At 41.6% G+C, this 25223-nt stretch overlaps 1 protein-coding gene across 3 annotated transcripts in view; it reads right to left on the bottom strand.

Moving 5' to 3' along the window:
* The window catches only part of LOC126353281 (probable cytochrome P450 304a1), a 187466-nt gene that overhangs the window by 13176 nt on the left and 149067 nt on the right, over positions 1 to 25223 (bottom strand). For all 3 annotated transcript variants that reach the window (XR_007565197.1, XM_050002751.1, XM_050002752.1), the window contains exons 5-7: positions 24682 to 24799; positions 9541 to 9721; positions 5981 to 6098 (exon numbers count right to left, since the gene is read on the bottom strand). Coding sequence is in view for 2 of the 3 variants with exons in the window: in XM_050002751.1 (XP_049858708.1) it covers positions 5981 to 6098; positions 9541 to 9721; positions 24682 to 24799 (417 nt within the window). In the remaining variant the exon portion in view is untranslated. The remainder of the gene's footprint in view (positions 1 to 5980; positions 6099 to 9540; positions 9722 to 24681; positions 24800 to 25223) is intronic.

Below are 25223 nucleotides of genomic sequence, written 5' to 3'. Positions count from 1 at the left end.
AGAAGCGACTCTCATCGCTGAAGACGACACGTCTCCATTCGTCCCTCCATTCACGCCTGTCGCGACACCACTGGAGGCAGGCTGCACGATGTTGGGGCGTGAGCGGAAGACGGCCTAACGGTGTGCGGGACCATAGCCCAGCTTCATGGAGACGGTTGCGAATGGTCCTCGCCGATACCCCAGGAGCAACAGTGTCCCTAATTTGCTGGGAAGTGGCGGTGCGGTCCCCTACGGCACTGCGTAGGATCCTACGGTCTTGGCGTGCATCCGTGCGGCGCTGCGGTCCAGTCCCAGGTCGACGGGCACGTGCACCTTCCGCTGACCACTGGCGACAACATCGATGTACTGTGGAGACCTCACACCCCACGTGTTGAGCAATTCGGCGGTACGTCCACGCGGTCTCCTGCATGCCCACTATACGCCCTCTCTCAAAATCCGTCAACTGCACATACGGTTCACGTCCACGCTGTCGCGGCATGGTACCAGTGTTAAAGACTGTGATGGAGCTTCGTATGCCACGGCAAACTGGCTGACACTGACGGCGGCGGTGCACAAATGCTGCGCAGCTAGCGCTCTTCGACGGCCAACACCGCGGTTCCTGGTGTGTCCGCTGTGCCGTGCGTGTGATCATTGCTTGTACAGCCCTCTCGCAGTGTCCGGAGCAAGTATGGTGGGTCTGACACACCGGTGTCAATGTGTTCTTTTTTCCATTTCCAGGAGTGTATTTCAAAACCTTCTATTCCATTCTTGTCTGAGCTGCTTATCACATTTCACTTCTGTACAAGGCAACACTCCAGAAATACAATTTCAGGAAGGACTCGCTAATTCTTAAATTAATATTATATGGTAACAAATTTCTCTTTTTCAGAAATGTGTTTCTTTCTTTTGCTATCTGTACTTTATATCCTATTTAATTCAATTCAAACACCAAACCCAACTGTTACTTTTAGTGTCTCATTTCCTACTCTAACGCCTTCAACATCACCTTATTTAATTCAACTACATTCTATCAAACTTGTTTTACTTCTGTGGTGTTCATCTTATAGGCCCTAATATCTTTTCAAGATGCTACTCATTCCTTTACTGTATGTGATAGAATTACGTCACTGGCAAACCTCAAAGTTTTTATTTCTTCTCACTGAACTTTAATTTCCTTTACAAATTTCATTACATTTAAGTTGAATGAAGCTCTCATCCTAGATTGCCACCTGATGTGACCAATGACTTGTTGCACCCAAGTCGTTTTATGTTAGGAGAAAGTTCTGCTCCTAAATAAGGCTAACAAAAGAACTGCATGCTTTTCTACTTAAAAATGACTACAGGCAGTGGCAGCTGCTGTGTAAGAGCATGTGAACATCCTAACTTTCGATACCTTACAGATTTAGTGGTTATTTTTCTCTGATTGCTTTTAAATTAACATAAATGCTGCAATGTGAAAGATACGGTACTTAAATGTAACATATTACTGTTTCTCTAGACTCCATAAAACATGGCATCAGCGTCACAAGCACACATTTTGTTATGCACATTTTTAGGAACTTTTTTGTGTATGTGCAACTCGCATGATGTAATTGCCTCATGTGCCAAATTCATACGCATTAAACAATGTGCTCAACTAGAAGTTCATATCAGTGCCACCAGGTGATAGCACATTGCGGTAGACTTTTATCCTCATTCACTCGGCATAAATCCTACTATAAGAGTAAGCCTGATGCAAGCAAACAAAGTATCTTGGTGTAACCTTGGGCTCTCATCTTAACGTGGAGCCCCACATACATGAGGTCTACAGAAAGTTATGTGCCAGAATGTCCATCCTACACCCAATCCTCAACACATTTAGCACCCTTCCCTGCTCAGTAGGAGTAAATGTGTATCAGGCAATTAATTATATGGCCAGTAATGCAGTATGCATGTCCTGTCTGGGGAAATGCGGCGAAGCAGCATCTGGACAAACTCCAGAGGCTCCAGGACTGTGCCCTCAGGAGGGCACTGCATCTACCCCTGGGTTTCCCCACTGATGTTCTGCACGCCACAGCTGAAATCCTCTTCCTGAATGAGGATTTCCAAGAACACACAGAACATTCATGATGTTACACAGACATCCAAAAATCACAACAACAAAAATCACACACACCATCAAACACTTGGAGTAAAAGCCCAAACAGTCCAAACTCCTCAACACACTCCCCCAAAGAGGGGAAAGTATCAGATGAGAGTGAGGGAAACAAACGAATGCAATAATTGGTCAGCAGCCATAGCCCTCGTACCCCATGGTCTTTTGGAAGTAGATCTACCTTACGTATTAGATATCTTATTACTACGTCACTGTAAAAGCATCTTTAAGACATTCTGATGTATTAACAGCCACCAACGTTTTTCTTAATCATACTTTCAACTATGCAACTTTTATTTTAAAAATCATACTGTGAAAATGGATAACACTGCTTCCTGCTTCAAAGTGAAACATGCACGCAGAACACTGTCAATGGCGAGAAATGAGTTGTTCTTAATGTTTTTCACAAGATTACATAGAAAAATCAGCTTTTGATGTTTTCAAGACACACTATGTAATAAATAAAAGAGAAAGTATGTTACTTGTATGCGTGGCGTAATCGGTAGCTTAGTGGAATGATTATCGTGTATTCTGGCGGGTGGCGGTTAAACTTGTTGTGAGCTACAATGTCTTTATGTTTGGTTTGAATTCTGAAGTCATTTAAATATAGGAGTCATCAAATGTACATTAATTAATTCATATTTAACCACCATTTTTCAAGAAAATTGGATGTCTTCCAGTTTCTAATGACATATCACACCTAAAACTTTGGTTTTCATTGCAAATATACATTCTTAATTATCGAAATTTACAAAAAATTGTTAAAGACTTTTGAAATTAAGAGAACATTACACAATTAAATTTTCTGGAGAAAAATGAAAAATTAAATATTCTTCATTTTAATATGCCAATTGTTTTGTAGGATAGATGTGGTCTCTCAAGAGACAGAGTGAAAAGCATTGTAGAAACGTGGAAAACAATTTTCACGGCATCGAGCACACTGTATAAATGTTGCATTTTTTAGTTGTCTCCATAATATTGCAATCTGAACCCAATATAACTGATCTGGAGGCAAGTTAAGGGATCTGTCACGAGAAATAACAAGACATTTAAGCTGCAACATGTACTGGAACTAATGCACTAAGCTTTGTAACACGTCTCTGCCGAGCGATGGCGAAATGCAGAGCAGCACGTCATGAAGGAGGAGGAGAAAATGTGGATTTTTTTGTTGGCTTGGGATTTTGTTGCTCATTGCCTCATTATCAATGTAGCAAATGTAATGTATGCCCTCGGAGTACAATACGGAAGGAGTTTAAAGATTACCAGACGAGTGACTGTAATACCTTCAGTAACTTCAACCAGTATTTAACTATATGGAAAATCAGCACCTTTATGCCACACATAGCTCATGAAGAAAAATTACCCTTCTTAAAGTCAGGAATTCTCATCACTTTTGTCTTCAATTACAATACTATGTTAGGTAAGATTGAGAGCACGTTATGTTTTCCGTCCAGTCACCTAAGAAGCATATCGCCTGAGTTTTGCCATATATTACTTCATTCTGTTTAAAAATTAAATGACATTCAAAGCTATATTGTTTTTCTGCTCGTGTTTTTATTCGTTTTCACATCACAGCAGGTTAGTAGGATCACTTGCCTGGCCAATGCTGTCCAAGTAAAAAGCACCGGTAAAGCTGTTGCCTCTTATCATCACTGAGTTGATGTATGTGTAACACACAGCATAAAACATATCCTAATTATTGTATTTTGACTGTACTCGAGACAGCTTGGCTTCCGCTTCACGTGAAATGAAATTTAATGAGATTCCAGCAAACGCAAAAGATTACATAGTGTAACGTTTACATAAAGTTTGTTCTTATCATGACAGCATACTCTTCAGATTAATAATTCATTCAATGTTGAGAAATTAGATCAGACGCCAGTATATGTTAATGTTGTACTGTCAGCAAACATATTTTGTGGATTTCTGAATGAGTTGTAGTAAGTTATGTATTTTATAATACAGTAATCCATTTGAGGTGCTGAGGATCATAAGGGTCTAAAGCACATCACTGTCAGTTATGAGACTGGAGCTTTCATTCATGCTTCTGATGTCTATTGATCCTATGGTGAGTCAGGTTTGCCTGCTTTAGGCCCACATTATATATATGAAAATTGACGAAAAGCTGTATCACTGGTTTTTCTGATGTTCACTCAAATGAGGGATCGACGGTGGTGTGATTTAGGCCCTTATGGATCTCATTTGTATTCTAGTCAAGTGACCATGTTGATAGACATTACTACTTGAATTTAATCATTCCCACAAATGGCACTTCGTGTTTAGAGTTGGCTGTTTACTGTGTGGGAATTGGCTTTCGAACTACGTTGTTGAATTTATTTTAATTGCTAACAAAAAAGTAAAGCTGTGAGGATGAGTCATGATTCTACTTGGGTAGCTCAGTCGGTAGACCACTTGCCCACGAAAGGCAAAGGTCCTGAGTTCGTGTCTCGGTCTGGCACTCAGCTTCAATCTGCCAGGAACTTTCATATCAGCGCACACTCCGCTATAGAGTAAAATGTCAATCTGGCAACAGAAAAGTAAATTGCCAGGAAAAGTTAGCTGCAAAGGAACTAGGGCTTTTGAGAACACATCCCTTGGGTGAGAGAGCAACAAAAATCAAATAAGCATGACTACAAGCAAACATTTAACAAGAAACTGTGAACTTAGCATAAGTTGTTGTATAGGTGCAGTGTAAGGATATCTGATTTTCAGCCCAGGAATAAATTCGTGAACAAAAAAATCTGTCAGGGATCTTGTAAATTTGTCCAAAAAATGTAAAAGTATGGAAACTCCCACTTACACAGAAGAAGAAAGGAGAGTCTACACATTATTTCGTTATTGTCCTAACCTGTACTTAACTATGTAAAAAACAACACACTACCACAAGAACAATTCTTTCTTGTGTCAGATAAGTTATGCATCTTATTATTATTATTATTATTATTATTATTATTATTATTATTATTATTATTAAACAATGGAAAATCCAGAATGGAATGCACAGATATTATGAAAAGGGTATTTGCTACTCACCACAAAGCAGAGATGCTGAATCCCAGAAAGGGACGACAAACAGACTGTCGGAAAGTTAGCTTTCAGCCAACAAGGCCTTTGCCAACAGAGACTGTGGTCATGAACAAGTGAGTGGTGTGTGTGTGTGTGTGTGTGTGTGTGTGTGTGTTTGGAAAAGGCCTTGTTGGCCGAAAGCTAACTTTCCGACAGTCTTTTTATTGCACTTTTCTGTGAGTCAGCTTCTCCAGTATATGGTGAGTAGCAACTATCCTCTTCATAATATTGTTATTATTATTGTTGTTGTTGTTATTATTGGCAGGAGCTGTAGCTGTATAAACCTGTTGATAAGTATAACTGTTATACAGCAGATGCTTCACACTCTCAAATTTTTTTGAATCTAAAAATTTGTGAACACCCAGAATGTTTACTCACAAGCTGCCACTGACTGCACATCAAAAGATAACCTTCTTTACATCATGTCTCCATTGTAGTTTACTCTTAAATGTCAAATCAAGATAGACTAAATTCCATTTGTTACAATACAAGACCAAGTTATGAGATACATATGAACACAAAAGATGTGGTTCAAATAGTATTAAACTGTGTATTAGGTGAGCTATAAATATAAAACTATTTGTAAAAGACACTTCTTTAAAAAGTCTGTGATGATATTTCTCTTGTGGACTTGTGTATAAATAACCTCACAGCATATTGGCCACTGCAGCATGTGCATACTTCTTTAACCCATGATACAAATTGCTCATTAATTTTTTGTAAAATTTCCAGCTCACTTGCAGATTTTTTGGTTCGACATATTCACTGCAGAACTAAAGAAGCACATAAATAAAGACTCACTTTGGGCACAGTATAACCCTGGAGGGTTGTGTCTTCCATGGCCTTATGGAGTATAGAGATGGGGGTGACGGTTCGAATCCTCATCACCTCCCGTAGTGTTGCTTCTGTATACGGCAGGCTGCAAGAAGAAAGGAGCATAAGCACTCCAGTTTTCATGTGATATAGCTTAAAATGAATTTTAAATTTGGAAGTTGATGAGAAACTTGAAGAAATGTGGAATATTCATTGAAATTAATGGAGTAGCGAACAAAGATTAGCGAGATTTGTCCACAGACTGTGTTATGAAATTATGGTGAACCTTTTATTTTTATGTAATAGTTATCACAGTTTTCCATAACCACTAGATGCCAAACCATACATCTTAGGGCAAATAAATAAATAAACAAATCTGTGAGCAGATTTCCATTCACAAATAAAGAAGTAGGGGAGTGGGACAGTTTACCTAGAGAGGTCTTAAATCCCTAGTCTGAGACATTGCAATGATTCAGGAAAATGAAACAGGGATGAAATGAAACTCAGTGATTGTGGAGATACATAAGAATAACCTATATAACTAATCATATATATTGCAACAAAAGAATAAAATTTTCATTGCCAAGTAATTTAATTACAATAACAAGAATAATAATAATAAAAGAAGAGGGTCATTCAATAACCAAACAGACAAATAGTTGTACAGCAACCTGGTTTACTTAACCAAAACAACTTTCATTTTTCATTTTCCTTGAAATACCCTACAACTTATGTGCACTCTATATGTAAATAGAAGATGGATGACTGCTGTCAGCCAGAGCTGCCTTCACTTTACATATAATGTTTTTACAGCGGTGGGATCTTTGTGGTGTCTGTTCTTTGAAAGGAACAGACACCATGCATTCAAATAGTTGTATGCCCTCATATCATCATCTTTCAAATCTTCTTTCTTTGTGAAAAACTGTTTACCTTCATTTCGAAACAAATGTTGAACTTCGTTATTTATCTTTGTTTTACCATTGGACTTGATGTCATGCAAAGCTTCTTTCATGAGACCAAACAAAGACCCGAAAGGGCAAGGTCAGAGCTGTAAGGAATGTGAAGTAGGAACCATCCCATCCATTCTACCAGTAGTCTGCTGCATCGGTTGTAGTGTATGTGGTTGTACTTTGTCTTGAAGAAGCGGCATGCATTTCCTCTGCCCTCCTGGAAATTTCCTCCTCTGTGTGGGCTTGACTCTGTTCTCAGTCATGCCTGAGTAGTGTAGGCTGCTGATAGTATATTGCTCCTCTAAAAAATCACAGAAAATGTGGCTATGGCACTAAGAAAGATGGTTGATATTAGCATACCAGCCAATGGTTGCATTTTGTATTCATTATGAACAGGTGATCCAGAGTGTTTCCACTGCATGCTTTGACTCTTGGGGCTCTGGCACATAATTATGTACCTAAATTTCATCATAAGTTAAAATAAAGAAGAGGATACTTCACATACCACTATCATTTTCTCCTTCTTTAGTGTTGCATCTGCATATGATGTGTGGTAAGAATGATTGTTGGGGGCCTACATATAAGCTCAAATTTCTCTGAATTTACTACCAGCCTAGTAATTTCTACAGACCCATGCCTGAAGAAGTAAAATGGTTATCAGAAATTCAACAATAAACCTCTCATCTCTATGCAGTAGAAAATTTCTCATAGCAACTGCCATACGATTTTCATGAGCACCTCTGTAATGCTGTCATACTTACTAAATGAAAACCTGATGAAAATTTCAGCTTTTCTTTGTCTATTCTCTATCTCCTCTGTTCGTGTGAGAGTCCCAATTTATGAGTAATACTCAAGAAATGTCAAAAGAAAGATTTGCTAACTTCCACTTTCGTGGCTGAATTATATTTCAGTCAGATACTTCTAATAACTCTCAATCAAGCATCTGACTTTCCTGCAACAAGTTTTATGTTCATTTTCCATCTTCATTTATCCTGGAGAGGCACTTCTCGATATTTTGCCATTGTTGCTGTTTCTAGATATTGATTTTTAATTATGTAACTGAATAGTTATTTAACAAAATAATAGTGAACTGTTCACCTGTTTAGTTGCCATACATTACATTTATTTAATGTTAAAGGTTAACTATCAGTCTCTGTACAATTCTTCTACATCCTGCAGATCTTCCTGAAGTTCACTACAATTTCCTGATGTTACTGAGTTTACAACTGATTCACCATATCATTTTCATACACCAATGAGCCAAAACATTATGACCACCTGCTTAATTGCCACTTAATATAACTTTGGAACACAGTGCAGCAGAGATTTTGTGTGGCACCAATTCGACAAATCGTTGCTGGGGGTTCCAGAGATATATGGCACCATATATCTACCCACAGGTCACACAATTCCCCCATTCCCCTAAATTATGAGCTGCTGGTTTGGGAGCATGGAGCTAGTGCCTAATAGCATCCCAGATGTGTTCTAGTGGGTCAAATCAGAAGAATTTTGTGGCCAAGACATTAATGTGAGTTTTCTATCATGCTCTGTAAACCACTGCAACATAATTATGAACTTGTGGCATCGACAGTTATCCTGCTAAAAGAAGCTATTGCCATCAGGGAAGACATAGAATATGGATGGATGCAAGTGATCTGCAATAATGCTCACATAGTGTACAGCTGTCACTGTACCTTCAGTCACTACCACTGGCCTCTTGGAAGCCCAGGTGAGTGTCACCTATACGATTATACCATTCCCAGCAGCTAGCATCCGTGGCACAGTATATTTTTTGAAGATCTGTTCACCTACATGGCGACATATCTGATCATGACCATCAACTTGGTGTAATAAGGAATGTGATTCATTTGGCCAGGCAACATGTTACCACTGGTGCACAGTACAATCACAGAGAGCCAGTATGTGTTGAAGTCATAACTGAAAGTGTTGTTCAGTCAACATGGTAACATATAGGAGTCAGACATGGGTCTGTAGAAATTACTAGGTTGGTAAATTGAGAGAAATTTGAGCTCATATGTAGGCCCCCAACAATCATTCTTACCACCACATTTGCAGATGCAACACGAAAGAAGGAGAAAATGGTAGTGGTATGTGAAGTACCCCACGTTCGACAACGTGAGCTCAAAAACAAATGCGCCTGTACTAGAATAATACTCTGTCATCAGATCTGCTTTACAGAATAGGCAAGCCTCCAACCTACACATTCTGTTGTAAGATGAGGACATACAATACTTTGTCACCTACTCATGTTTTCAATCATTTTCCATAGGTGCTCATGACAGTAACACATGAGTAGCCAACCAGCTTCATCGTTTCAGAGATTCTTGTTCTCAGGTGCTGGGTTATAATAATCTGCCCTTTATTGAAAGCAGTTGGATTTTCCCATTTGCAACCTGTGTTACAAATTCCCTCCTCATCTCTGCCCCACTTGCATTCTTTTTTTACTACATCACATACCCACAATGGCACCAGGACAGATGCCTCATCAGTGTTATATCTGTCTGGTTAATTTTAGAATGACCCTCGTAGTAATGTGTATAAATATAAAGTCTGCTGAGATACGTGTGACATGCTCACTTGGGCCGATCGTCTAGTGTGGGTAGCCTCCCACGGCCCACGACTGCATCCAATTCGTCCTGCACCTTCCTCATCACTTCTGGGTTGTGAACCACATAGATGAGTGCCCACGTCAAGGTGGCTGATAGCACAGAGGCAGTCGGGAAGAAGAAATCCAGCAGAATCAGGGACAGCTGCTCTGCTGTAACAGCCAATGTTTCGATCACACTGCTGGCATTTTACTCAGATTACTGGATACCAATTTCTCATAATATGTGAGATGTGTAAAAATGGAAAGGAAAATTTGTAATTTGTTATGCTGTAACAGTCCAGTTTGTCGATATTTCCGTTGTTGTGCTGCTAAATACGTTTGAAAAGTATGTGTACAGTGTCAGCCATAGTAGATATTTAGTATGTTGTCATGTGTCAAAAAGGTAACATGTGTGAAATTTGAGTTTCTACCACCAAATAAAATTTTCAAACAACTTATGGGAATGCACCCGGGTGATGTCTTTGACAATAGCCAATGTTTCGCTTTTACGTTTATCTTTATTGATGTTGCATCATCTATTTGGACCATTTATGGCATTACATTTCATTGCAAGTAGTATGAAAGACGTTTTTATTTAGTTTACCAGTTTTTGGCTTACAAGGCCGTTATAAGACTCTGACTATCGTGATATGAAACTCTGGGCAGTGTGAAAAATATCTTGCTTTCCCAATCTGTTAGTGCATATATCCTCCTCTAGGGGCCCATTGTCAAAGAAGTAATTTTGTTGGTTTTTGTGACTGTCTCAGTGCTCTATTTCCAAGTTTTGTGACTTTTGATTAGTTTCTTCTTTGTTTGTGATTGGTAGGTGTTCAGTTTTGTGTGTTGTATCGGTTGTGGTCTGATGCATATGGATCCATCCATCTGCTTACGTGATATAGTCATTGTCAGGCTGTTGTTTACCACATACTTTCTTGGCTGCTGATGCTGTCGTTACGGATGCAGTCATTGTTACGTTATGGAAATTGATCTCCTGCGCGTGGTGTTTTTTTTCTGAGAATCTGTTTCACCCTCTGATAGGAAGTGTACTGCCTGCCTGCACTGCCAACTTTCTTTTATGTTATTCCTTTTTTTTTTTTTTGCATTGTGTCCATCGTTACTTTGCAGTCTCTGCATCCTCTGGTTACCTGTCTTATTCAGTGTGGTGTGTTGGTTTGCGTGTTCATCTTGTGTGTCTGGTCTTAACTTGATCTGAACGATTTGAGCGATATATGCCTCCAACAAAAACAGGGGTGCTGCTTGTGTATACTTTTATTTATATATGTTGGCAATGCTGACGCTGATTTTGTTTTTATCATTTGATGATGCCACTATGGCACCAGTATATTACGACACGTTTTCATAAGAAAAAGATCTGAATATGATCATTGCTGACCGAAACCGGTAGTCTGAGAACTTAAAAATTTGTGAACATAGACGTGAGGTAAAGCAAATTTAAGTAACAGTAAGACGGCTGAGTTGTGAGGGGAGTGTGGGGAGGAAGGCTTGGAAGTAAAACTCGCTTTAAATGTTGTTCGTAAACGAAACTGAAATCGTCATATATATATATATATATGTCTACTATGCGCTCACAAACTATTCCTCCGATTCCTATGAAATTTTGGTGATTTGTTCTCCGTACGCCCACGAAGGTTCCAAGCCGAAAAAGAAGAAATAAGACACATTCTTGGGGAGATATAACGTCATAAACAATGAGATGCCACCGCGGGAAAATACCCAAATTTATGCATCCACTATTTGAAAATGAGAGCACTTAGCGACTAGCAACAAACGTTACATACAATTTCAAACCTTTACGAAAATTTTTCTCGCTGACACCCCCCACAAAATATTGAAAGGAAAAAAGGTTGTCGCTTACTACATTTTCTCAGTACATACCGCAAATCTGCCGCAGTAGGCATGACGTTTTAATGTATTATTTCGTTACTATTAACTCTAATCCCAACATATTTCGCATACAGTATCCACATATATCAGTAAATGCACCGGCAAATTTATGTCTCTTTACGACATATAATTCAGGAGATATTACGTGGTAAACATCGAGATGCGTGAAAAAATTGCTGAGTCAGGCATAACGTTTTGTTCTATTATTTCTTCACTACTAACACTATTCGCAACACGTTTCGCAAACGTATTAAAAAGAAGTATAAAACCACGGGCGTATTCCTAAAAAACGTTGTGCCAAAATTTTAAATCAATCGGTCGACAATTTTCCGAGATTTCTTCCGTTGCGAAGCACGGGCGTACAGCTAGTGTTTAATAAATATCTTAACTGCAGCAATGAAGTACGCTTATCGCAAGGAAAGGAAACAGTCTGAAATAGAAATAAAATTTACGACGCAATGAATGGCAGATTGTTTTTAGTATTTATTCGAGATGTCATACTTTTGTAAAAACATTTAAAACCATGTGGTCCACCGTTTTCAGTGTCACTATGTTACCTTTCTCTGTTTGATTAAAATAGAACAGCTCTCACTGAAGATTTGTAAATGGGGTGAAGCAATTTTTTCTGCTCCCTTTCCCTTTCGCAGCATTCAACCACACGCAATATAGTTTTGCGAGCATCGCTACATAATACTAGTTTCCTTCTAACCGTGGGCCTACCAGTAGGGGCTGTTGGCGACTCCCGAGATGGGTCAGCAACTGCCTCTTCATTCATTTTGATAATGTTTAGCACAACTGCACAATAAAAACACGCAGAACAGTACAGCGCAAAACAAAAACGAAGCAGACGACAATGGCTACCTTGTACAACACAATCAGCTACGTAATGTTGGCAGCAGTCGAAACTGCCTACCGAAGCTACCCGACGTTTACCGACTTCTACCGATTCAGGACTAGGGACAGGTGTGCCATCTAAAAGTTTACACACTGTAGGAGGTACGTCTGTTTGTGGGTCACTTCTTTACACGTCATTGTTACAAACGGACGTTACACCTCTATATAGACACAAATTTAAATACAACGAGCAGACACGTCAATATCCGGGCGACCCGTTCGTAATTTTTTGAAAAAAAAAGAAAGAAAATAGTGCATGAGGGAGATTTGAACCCAAATCTCCCCCATCCGTAGTCTAACATCGTGACCACATGACCACAACGCCACTGTCCGACTACGTTACACAGTGTTGTAAAGACTGATCTGCGACCGTTCACGACGCACCACGAAGGAATTATCTGAATGGGATGGAAATCGGTAGATGTGATGTAGATGCACAGACAAACAAATATTCCCGCTACATTCGATCATTACTTCGTGGTGCCTAGTTTTTTTTATATATTTTATTTTGCTGTAGTGTACAAGCCGTATTATCGTCCTTCGTCGGCGTATCAGCGCCTACTGAGGGTACACATTTCCTCGCAGAGTGTTCTCTCGTTGCATTTGTGCCTTGAAAGTGATGGGTGTTCCCCCGTCCAAACGTCAGCGGTTGTCAAAGTCGTCACCGTCTGCAGTTGTTTGAACAAGATACATGGATTTTGGTAGTGTTGGCGTTTATTTGTTTTGTATAAAAATGAATGAGGAAAACTGTATTGAATTTTGCTGTAAGAAAGGTACAAAGAGCAGCAAAGTTTTATAAATGTAAAATATTGCTTTTGGTTAGTCTGCCTTGAGTTGAACAATGAGCAGTATAAGGGTTTCGAAGAAGGCCGTCAAGATGTTGAAGATGGTAGGTGTTAGTGATTGCCCCAACATACAATCAGCACACGAAATCGCAAAAAAGTGCAAGAAATGATTATGAACGATCACTGAATCCCCATCAGATATGTCCCAGATGATACTGGAGTATCAACCGACTCATACCACGAAACTTTTTCGGATGTTTTAGCTACGAAATACGTGACCACAGAATTTATTCTCAAACTATCAAAATTCGCCGAATAAAAGTTGCCCAGAACTCGCTAGATGAGGTAAACAACAATGCAGGAGACATGAAACACGTCCTAACAGAGGAGGAAACCTTTATATAGGGATGTGACGTCGAAACCAAAGCTGAATAGTCACAGTACAAACATTGTGTATTGCCTTCAAAGAAGAAAAACATTGACAAATGCAATCGAATGTAAAGGGTATGCTCTCCGTATTTTTCGGTTTTAACGTCTTAGTGAACCGTGAATTCTTCCTACTGAAACACGAGCAAGGAAAATCCGAAAGAAAGACCCAGATAGGGGGCTAAAAATTAATCAGTTTTGCACCATGAAGATGCAACTACTCATCCCTTGTTACCTGCTCCTGAATAATTTGGCCGAAAACAATACTGTAATGATGCCCCAGCCTCCAGATTTCCCAGACATTGGCCCATGTTCTGGTCCTAAATATAATAAAAACCTTAAAGCGGCATCGTGTCACAAGCATAGAGGGGATTTAAAATGCGTCGCTGAGAGAGCTGAAAGCCATCCCACAGGTTGAGTTCCAGAACTGTTTGGGGATTGGAGAAAGCGCTGGTGTAAGTGTATAATATCCAATAGGGGCTATTTTGAAGGCTGTAACACTGACGTAAATGAATTAACAAAATCATTTCTAAAAAAATAAATTGCCATTTTTTGAAACTCGTTGAACTGTGTGTCACATACTTTGAGAGTCAAAATTATAAAGGCGATTGAGGTATAGAACTAGCGGTCAGAAAGTAAGAGTTAGCGTCTTACATTTTTCAGCAGCAAGTTAAGTTCGCAGTAACTCTTCGGTTATTCAGATAATTGGTTACTCAGGGCGTCCATCCTAAGAGTCATTGGCAACGTTTTCTCTAGTATTTCGGGAGAAATCTGCAACTTTGGGAATGTCTAACTGGAGTCTGCGCAACAAACAAATACTGCCGATTACGTCTTTCATGTGACGCCCAATGTCGACAGAAAGCGTCATTTTGTCTTCCGTTATAAATAAAATGATTTTTAAAGAGGAATTTTACGTACCCATGTGATAGAGCGGTCCCAAATTAGTCTAGCTCGCGATGTTCGCTTTAACGATGCGTATTAACAAGGACAACGAAACTCGAGGAAAAACCAGTACTCCAGCAGCAACTGAGCAGTGCTGCTGCATAGCAGTAGCAGTCGGCGCGGGCCAGGGCAGTGCTGTCGCTGCTGGAGGAGTACGAGTTATTCTTCGAGTTTCACTGTCCCTGTTAATACGCATTGATAAAGCGAATATCGCGCGCTAGACTAATTTGGGACCGCTCTATCGAATTGTCACGTAAAATTCCGCTTTAAAAATAACTTTGTTTGTAGCAGAAAACAAAGCGGCGATTTCCGTCGACACTAGGCGCACGTTAAACACTTGATGGGCAGTATTTGTTTGCGCTGGCTCCAGCTACAAAGTGCAAAAATGAACTAGAAAATATCTGCCGATACATCAGAGAAAACGCGCCTGACGATTCTTAGGTGGGACATTCTGTATATTACGGGGTCACTTTGCATGATAAATCGTAACGACGTGCAGTGGGGCAACTTAAGACTACTAACATGAGTTCGCCAGGCAAAATATTAGTCATCTCATAAGAGAGGACACTGTTCGCTTTGCAGCAGAGTAGATGGTACAGAACTGGTATCAGGATGTCACATGACCTTCAGCTGCTGGCGCGTCATGGCAGTGAAGCGGTGTCTTTGTGCCAGCCAATTGCATGGAATCAGCGCAATACAAATGGTCGTCGCGAAGAGGTGACGGATTGACAGAAAGGAGTAATCGTGTCTGAACGTTCCCATGACCAAACTGTGCATGCACTTGCCCGATTTGTTAGTGTAGCAACACACATTGCCCAGCGTGTCTACAAGGAATTCTAAACCAATTGCAGCAATGCAACATAGCATAAAAAAGAATGGTCATAAAATATTCTGAGGGAGCAGAGTGTAAACGAGCGTCACGCGTTATCAGTAACAGTCGGCTCTGAGCACTATGGGACTTAACTTCTGAGGTCATCAGTCTCCTACAACTTAGAACCATTTAAGCCTAACTAAACTAAGTGACAGTCGGGTTTAAACTCGACAGGAATTGCTGCTGTTAGTGAATGCAAGTACCTCTCAACCAGCTGTTGAGCGAACATTGCGTAAGCCACTTGACGGTATATGGTGGAGGGTATTTTTGGTACCGCTAACTGATTTACCTCCCCCCCCCCTCCTCTTTCCCTACTCCACTCGCGAATGGTGCGTGGGAAGAACGATTCTCAGTAAGACTCTGCATTAGCTCTAGTTTCTCAAGTTTTCTCGCGAGATGTATGTGGGAGAAAGTAATATGTTGCCCGACTCTTCCCGGCCAGTACTCTCTCGAAATATCAGTACTAAACCTCTACGTGTTGCACGACGTCTCTCTCGTAGCGTCTGCCATTGGAGTTTGTTGAGCATCTCTGTAACGCTCTCGCACCCACCAGTCGATCCCGTGACGAAACGTGTCGTTCTTCGTTGGATCTTCTCTGCCTCTTCTATCATTCCTATCAGATGAGGGTCCCCAAATTGACGAACAATATTCAAGAATTGGTCGAACAAGAGCCCTGGATATTACTCCAAGATATTTTACCGTAGGATACCGTTTCCAGCAATTTTGTCGTAATAATGCAGTTGTGGATTTCTTTTCCTATGGATGCGAAATATGTTACATTTATTTACGTTCAGGGTCAACTGCCAGAGTCGGCACCATTCATCAATTCTCTGCAGGTCATTCTGCAAATCGATGCTCTCTTCAGGTGTTGCTACTTTGTTATAGACAATCGCCTCATGTGCGAAAAATCTGAAAGCTATTCCGACGCTTTCTGCTAGATCATTTATACACTTTGTAAACAGTAATGATCCCATTATACTTCCTTGAGGTTCTCCGGAAATTACCTTTAGATCTGTCGACTTTGTTCCGTTAAGAGAGACGCTTAAGTTCTGTTTGCAAGAAATCTTGACCCTGTCGCAAATCTGATCCGATACTCGGTAAGCTCGTGCTTTTTTCACTAAACGGTAGAGCGGGACGGTGTCAAATGTCTTCCGGAACTCAAAGAACACGTCATCAACCTGAACGCTCTCGTCTACAGCGCCATGGATTTCATGGACGAACAGGGCGAGCTGAGTTTCGCGAGCTGAGTTTGCGGAATCCATGTTGATTTTAATAGAGGAGATTTTCATTCTCCAAAAAATTCATAATTTTTTAACATAAAACATGTTCCACAATTCTACAACAGATTGGCGTCATCGATACAGGCCTGTAATTATAGTCTATTAAGTAAGATCGTGGTCGAGTTAATCAGTATGGAAATGTGTTTGATAACAAACTAGAACATATACATACATCATATATGATCTCCGAGACATGCTCGAAACCAAGTTTTCCGCATATTCATGTGGAAGAGACCTCCAAATGTGTCGAATTTGCGTTGACGGGTGTTTAAAAGTGAAGATCTTTTTTCCTTGCAAACTTCTTTTCGATGTAAGACCACGCATTTTGAATAGAATTAGCGTCAGGCGACTGTGAGGGCCAATCCAGTTCTTGCACACGTTTCTCCTTTCTTCAGTCGCTGCAAAACCTGCTGCGGTGCTTTGGATCATTGTTCTTCTGTAGTGTCCAATTTTCATTTTTGTCGATGAGGCAATGTTTGACAGGTGGTATGAAACATCTTTGACAAACGCGAAAGGTAAGCTCCACTCATATCTCTTGTTGTGTATCTCAGTCAAGGATTCAAAGTAAACTAATCCTGTATTGACACTGCGTGAAGGACAAAGGTTCCCTCTGTTGGCCTGTAAAAGTACTAAGGCAATATATGTGTGTGATGACGACCACGTTGTTACTTAACAGACTGTATGTGCATTGTCGCACGATCTTTCTAGAAAATGTGAATGACCTACGTTTTTCTCCAGTCGCTAGTTACACCCTTCGTTGATTCGGCGAACTACGATAAACTGCTCCTGGAAGGGGAGCAAGTTCTTTCGCATAATTTCTGTAGATTATCTCATCTGGCCCTGATACGTTTACGCTACTAAGCGACTGTAGTTGGTTTTCTGTTCCACTGCCGGCTATCTCACAATCGGTCATTTTGAGGTTCGTACGATGGTTGAAAGGAGGGACAGTGTAATCATCTTCCGCGGTGCAACAATTTCGGAAGACCGAATTCAGTATTTCCCTCTGTTAGCTTCCGTTTCGGTGCCAGTATTGTCACCGAGTGACTGAATACATGATTTCATATCGATTACTGATTTTACGTAATACCAAAACCAGGTAGGTTTTTTAGTCAGGTCGGTTGATAAAATTTTATTTTCAAAATCTTTGAACGCTTCTCCCGTTGCTCTTCTTGCGCTCATTTTCTCTTCGTTCAGCTTTTTTTTTAAAAAAAAGTTAGGTGCATTTTGACTTCCTTTGAATCGGTGGTACAGCTCTCTTTGATTATATATCAGTTTCCTAATACGGCTATTAAACCCTGGTGGGATTTTCCATCCCTTAAGGCCTTGCTCGGAACATACATTTCCGGAAAAAAATTAGTAAACGTTTCTAGAGGTATTCAGTTCACTCAAGATTTATTGTTGCAATACTGCATAAGTAGTGCATGAAATGATTATTTACAGTCAATAGCACAGGCGGTTCTGAGGTACTAGGTATCAACCCATGCTGAAACTTCCACATTAGTATGTGGCGTAGCCTCCAAGGGCGGCAATGCCGGCATTGGCTCTGGGATCGAGTCGATCGTGCTGATGGCGAATACTGTCCTCGGACCCGTTATGCCACGCCTGCTCGATCTGCTCACGTAATTCTGTAAGAGTTGTTTGATGGGTCGCACGAGTCACTTCTCGTCTAGTCATATGCCACACGTGCAGAGGTCATGCTGGCAGGGAAGTTGCCGCACGTCTTGCAAAGACGTTGATTTTCACGGGCAGCGCGTGGGCGAGCATTATCCCGTTGGAAATACACGTCATCTTCCTGTTGGAAGAACGAGTCTAACAACGTTCTGCACGTACCGAGCACTAGTTAGTGACCCCTCCAGAAACATCAAAGGTGACCGAGAATTGTAGCTTATCGCGCCCCAGACCATAAGGTCTGGGGTGCAGTCAGTGTGTCTTGCAAGAATGCACTCTACAAGAAAACGGTCACTTGGTCGATGTCGTACGCGCAAACGGCCATCACTTACATGCAGCAAAATGTGTTTTCAATGCGGAAGGCCGCAGCGCACCGCTCCATCTTCCAAGTGATCCTTTGACGGCACCAGTCGAACCGTGCGAGTCGACGCTGTTGCGGCAGTGCAGGCAGGCTAGAGATGTGCATGCCCTTAGTCCCACTGCTAATAACTGGTTCATAACAGTGCGTGTTGACACGTCTGGGCTCACAGCCTCTTATCTTTGCCGTGGTAGCTGTACGATCTGCCACTGCTGTCCTTGCAGTATGACGATCCTGGCAGGCGTCTGTTCTACGTGTGAGAATGTTCACATGACTCACGCAGCACGTCCAACTTGTGTGGCAGTTCTCCGAATGGACCATCCCGCCACAATCTGACCACCTTCAAACTCAGTCGGCTTAGGAAGTACGTTTTCTGCTTGCTTCACACGTTTGCACCACACTGTGCTTTCTGACGACTAACGTTCCCTATCAAAGGGTAAACATACATGACGCTCTGGTAGCTATGTCGCTAATGATCTGTTGGCGGATAACGGTGAAACCTTTATCAGTACATCTACCATCCCACAGGTGGCATACGCCGTCATTGGATCAAAATGGACCTTGTCTTTCCAGGTGTACTAATTTTTTTTCCGGCAGTGTAGTTATACTGAAAGATGCTTTTGAATTTTTTTTCACTTGCACTTCGCATCTTCGTCTTCAGCAAGAAATATTTGATGTTGCTACTACACAGATGCCCTGTAATTTTGTAATCTGCCACAACTGCTAAGCAAATGTTTTCCTACCTTTCTTAATATTCCTTGTAATAACAGCAGTTGTAGTTACTATCATAGCTTTATGATGATCGATACCTTCCTCTACGTTAACAATTCGATAAGCTCAGGACTGTTTGTTGCTAGGACGTCTAATACGTTACCTTCACGAGTTGGTTCTGTAATTTGTCTTCTCCAAGTAATTTTCGGACGAGACATTCAGGAAAGTGCCACATCATCCTTCCCTGTCTCTGGCACCAGTTTTGATTACCCGACTCTCGCAATCTATACCTAGCACGTTGAACTTACCACCTATTACAACGGCATGATCAGTGAGTTATTAACCATAATCTGCAAGTTCTCTCTGAAGCGCTCTGTCACTACAGCTCCTGACGCAGACGGTCTATAAAAGCATCTGTTTACCATTTTGATGGACCTTTGATGCTTAACTTCACCCAGTTTAATTATCATTCGGCATCCGTGATTACCTCGCTAGATATTATCGAATTCTTCACGGAAATAAATACCCCGCCACCATTGTAGACTAACACATCCTAACGACAAATATTCCGACCTGAACTTAGGACTGCTTTGCTATTCACTTCCGGTTTCAACCAAGTTTCTGTTCCTAATAGTATCAGGGCATTATGATCTTTGCCGGCCGGAGTGGCCGTGCGGTTCTAGGCGCTACAGTCTGGAGCCTAGCGACCGCTACGGTCGCAGGTTCGAATCCTGCCTCGGGCATGGATGTGTGTGATGTCATTAGGTTAGTTGGGTTTAATTAGTTCTAAGTTCTAGGCGACTGATGACCTTAGAAGCTAAGTCGCATGGCGCTCAGAGCCATTTGAACCATTATGATCTTTAATAAGCGATACTAATATTGGGACCTCTCCTTGGATGATCCTGCCGTTCACTAACATCACATTAACCTTCCCATATCTCATCTACAAGGACGAACCTTCCCTGAGAATATTCTGACTGATGCAACTTCGATTTTGGCAGGCGTTTCTTCTTTGAGCCTAAGGGAGATTTCCTCTAAACTAAAAAAAAAAAAAAAAGGCCACGTGCAACTCCGTGCCATAGAATCGGCTTCCTGCGTATAGCGCACACCTGACCTATTAAAGGAAACGCTACAATTCTCCATCTGATATCGGAGGTCGAGAAAATATCATCTGATATCACTGAAGAATCGCCTGAGCCTCTGGTTTGGACCTTTCACTCTGCTCGAGACTAGAAGATGTGACTGACCTGACTACGATGCAACAAATAGTGAGCTTACACTGCACCCCCCTCCCCCACTGTGCGATATTTGCTGCCTTCACCAAATCAACCATCTGCCGAAAGGAACCAAGTATGACCTGGGAACCCAAGCCGCAGGTGTTATTCATGCCCTCATGTGCCACTATTTCCAGCCCCTCGATAGCCGCTGGAAGGGTCTCCTCAACGTCTTGGACGAGACCCTCAGGCATACGCACCAGGTGCACACTGGCATTTATTTCCTCCCCTGCGTGCTGTTTTCCTGAGGAGGTCCATTACTAGCCTGACGTTGCAACTCCCATACGCCCTCTGCACTTGTCCGGACTGGGCAGAAAAATCGGCCGCTGACCGAACAGTAAACGAACTTGTACCGCGTCAGAAGTATTATTAACACTGGGTAGCAGCTCGCACCTGTTCTTAAATGTTAAGGAGCCAGACGTGCAGTGTGTCCCCTCTTTAGTATTCTGCCCAGTGATATGCAAACCCACCTCTGTCCGCCACTCCCTCTGCAGTGAAAAGGGACTGGTCAGATATTGTGTGTCGGAAGACGCAGCGATAGGCAGATCAACAGCGAATTCCAGAGGCATCAAAGGTGGCGCATGCCACGGCACTGTCGCCCGATGTCGCCGCAGCTTTGAGCACTAACCAGAAGTCCGCCGACCGTGGTCAAAGCAGCTTTCAGCTGTTTACAGACAGGAGCCAACTCTCATTGTGTCCGGCCACAACAATCACAGCTCCTAGTCATATTTTACTGTGCAAAGAAACTGACTAAGATCTAAAAAAAAGAAGAAAAATTGTCAGGTGTGACTGAGAAATATCCCCGCAAAAGAGAATATTGTCCGACAGTCCGGCGGCCGGAAGCTACCCGAGAAAGTTGCTTCATATAAAGACATGCACTAAAATTTATGCAAGAAACCTTAGAGTACGTTAGTAGACATTAGTCTACAGAATAAAATACACAGATGCACAGTTATGAAGGTGATTCTAGTGAAAACCTTAAATTTGTAATAACAAATCGAAATTTCGCTCCGTTATCCTGTAAGTTGGTAAGCGTGCTACAAACAGCGTGCAGAATGGCCTGTAGGTGGCAGCGTACTGTAACGTCGCAGTTTCAGTATAAAGATGGCAACCTACTTGCGGCTTGCACCAGGGAAGAACAGCGTTCTGTTATTCGGTTTTTGCGTAGTGAAGGTGTGAAACCTATTGAAATTCAGCGACGGTTGAAGGTTCAGCGCAGTGATGCATGTTTGTCACAGCAGCAAGTCTACGAATGGAGAAGGAAGTTCGCAGTGGAAGATGCTCCTCGTCCAGGTCAGGCACAACGAGTTGTGACTCCACAGAACATTGCAGCAGTTGATGCCATAGTGAAGGAAAACCGCCGAGTGGCACTGAATGACATTGCAGCATGTTTACGGATTAGTCATGTGTCAGCACACCACATTGTGCATGATGTGCTCCAGTTTCACAAGGTGTCTGCAAGATGGGTGCCACGGCAACTGACTTCTGAAATGAGAGAACGACGTGGTGATGCTTGTGAAGAACTACTGCGGCGCATTGAATGAGAAGGTGAGGGCTTCCTTGCAAGAATCGTTACTGGGGACGAAACCTGGGTTCACTTCCATCAACCGAAAACGAAGAGAGCGAGCAAGGAATGGCGCCATTCCTCATCACCAAAACCAAAGAAGTTTCGAACAGAACCATCAGCAGGGAAAGTGATGCTCACTCTCTTTTGGGACGAAAAAGGCGTTATTTTGCAGCATTACATGCCTAGAGGGACCACTGTCACTAGTGCATCATACACAGATCTCCTAAAAAATCACCTGTGGCCTGCAATCAAACCAAAGCGACGTGGATTGCTGTTAGCAGGTGTTCGTTTGCAACATGACAATGCAAGGCCCCACACTGCCCGTACAACAGTTGCAACAATCACAGACCTGCATTTTGAGTGTCTTCCTCATCCACCATACTCACCAGACCTTGCCCCAAGTGATTTCCATATGTTTGGACCACGCAAAGACGCAATGGAAGGAAAGAAGTTCCGCTCTGATGAAGAGGTATGCCACGCAGAGCATGAGTGATTGCGCGGACTACCAAAAGGATTTTTTTCTAAAGGAATTTATGCACTTTGTAAGCGCTGGAGGACTTGCATTGAGCGTGGGGGAGATTATGTTGGAAAGTAATACAGCTTTGTGCCACTTCTGCACAATAAATAATATTAAAAAAAATTTTAAGGTTTTCATTTGACTCACTCTCGTATTAAAATAACGGTAGTGTAGCTACTAGATACACAGACATGCCAGAAATTTGAGAATTTAGACTAAAGTGCACGCACTAAATGATATCAAGTCACTTCTAGTTATTAAAAGCTCGTAACAACTCACAAACGAAACGGTGTAGCCTGACATGTTGCTGACGGTAGGGAACAGCCGGGTACCTTGGAGAATGGCTTGTCTCACAACGGCACTTACAGTTGCACGCTTTCAGTGAGCCAAACAACACAGAAACTGGACAGCATCTGACTGGATGCTTGTGGTGTGGTCCACGAGTCGCGATTTTGCCTCTTTTCAAATGATGCCGAATATGGCGTGGGGCGAAGCTAGTTCAAACCAGACAAGTAAATATCAAACTTACACACTAGATAAGTACTAATTTCTGAGTAAATAGAATTACAGGTCAAATTTCCTGTGGATAAACATCATGTGTCTGTAATGCAGTGGTTTCCATTACCTTCTGCATCTTCATGCCGTTGACCATAGCTGATTCTTCAGTCTTCAGTGGCAGTATCCCACCCAAAGAGCAAGAGGGTGCTCTGATCTCTATCCACTTTCCCGCCCTCTTTGATGAGGGAGCTGGAAGGATCAGGGTGATTCCTTATACAGAAAATTTTGGGCCGCCATTGCTTAAAATTTTTATTCAAAATGTAAGCAGTGGCTGGGATCAAAATATGACATGAAGTAGTGATAAGCTGTAACGAACCAGCCAGAAGACTGACACAGACCGTCCCGTATAATACGTTTCTCTTGTGTTTGAGAATTAAAAAAAATTGTCCTGTATGTAACTTGTACCAGATGCTAAAATCCCCTTTTTTACTATTTCTCAGCTAATTTCTGCTATTTTTGTAAATCAATTGTCAAAATTAGGTTAATTTTACGCCTATATGTAGCTGAACAACGTACCGAAGTATGAATGTCTTATAAAACGTTTGTCAGAATGCGGTTCCGTACATCACATTATTTGTACAGTGCATTTCACTTTGAATTTGCTTTAGTTAAAATGTAGCCTAAGCCAAATGAGTTTGAAAAGTTGCGACAGCAAATTAATGTAAACGAGTCCAATACTGACTGCAACTATGAATCAACGGTGATTACCTGTACACAACAGACGTCGATCGTCAACGGTCGTCACTTGACATTACTTGTTTGTCATCCGAATACTATTAACATCGAAGTAATAATGTGTAATTCGCCTTATAGACGAATTAAACGACTATGTGTTTACCTGCAAAGATGGAAAAGAAGTGTCCTTGACTAGGAAGCGTCAAGAACAATTCATTCAAAGTGAAATGCGCGTACAATTACAGTTGTCAGTATGTTTTGAAATTGTTACGAATGACAAGAAACTGTTGACTAAACTAAAAGAAATAGGTGAATAGTATTTGTCAGAGGTTAGCCTCATGGTAAAGTTGTGTGTTACTGTACAGTGTTTAAATTCTTCAATGTTTTGTAAGCGTTTATACATTCAGAGTTCTCAATACAGTATTTTAGACTAAACTGATTAGCATTTGCTTTCTGGTTAATGCGTAGAGCATATCCTTCCCTTAATAAAAATTTGGAGTTGTAAAAATGTGGAGTTGTAAAAATGTGGAGTTGTCATTGAAGTCTCGTTCTGGGATGCTATAGAAGTTGGCAACTCTAATATGCACTTCCTGTGAAGTTCTTCGAGAAAAAGACGTGAGCACATAAAATACTGCCTGCCATCCTTGTCATACAGGAGCGAGACGACTGCAGTGAGGTAACAAAGTTTTCCCCGACTTACAGGTAAACGCTGTCGGTTCTCCAATCTTCTTTCGCTCTTCAATTTCCCGCAGGTACGAGTCGATGAAGTCCCGCATGTATTCGTCGGAGTACGTCTTCTTGTGTTCTTCAATACATTGCTGCGTAAATGCGAAACATACAAATAACAATGTAAACCAGAGTGAGAAGAAAGTGAAATAAAAAGAAGCCTCCGGCAGATGATTAAATATCACATAAAGTACGAGAGTTGTACCAAAAGTAAGGTTCCTAGTGAGCTACGGGCTCGAGGGAAGCTGCTACGCTAAATCCGACAACAGTGCCGTGTGCAGTGGTTTCCCCACTCTCGAGCCCGCCCGTCCGCGATTCAAATGGCTCTGAGCACTATGGGACTTAACTGCTGTGGTCATCAGTCCCCTAGAACTTAGAACTACTTAAACCTAACTAACCTAAGGACATCACACACATCCATGCCCGAGGCAGGATTCGAACCTGCGACCGTAGCGGTCGCGCGGTTCCAGACTGTAGCGCCTAGAACCGCTCGGCCACTCCGGCCGGCCGTCAGCG

The sequence above is a fragment of the Schistocerca gregaria genome, chromosome 1, assembly GCF_023897955.1.
Source record: "Schistocerca gregaria isolate iqSchGreg1 chromosome 1, iqSchGreg1.2, whole genome shotgun sequence".
In the NCBI taxonomy this organism is placed as follows: domain Eukaryota; kingdom Metazoa; phylum Arthropoda; class Insecta; order Orthoptera; family Acrididae; genus Schistocerca; species Schistocerca gregaria.
Note: the sequence above shows the minus strand (reverse complement) of the source record. Positions and strands in the feature narration are given on the sequence as shown.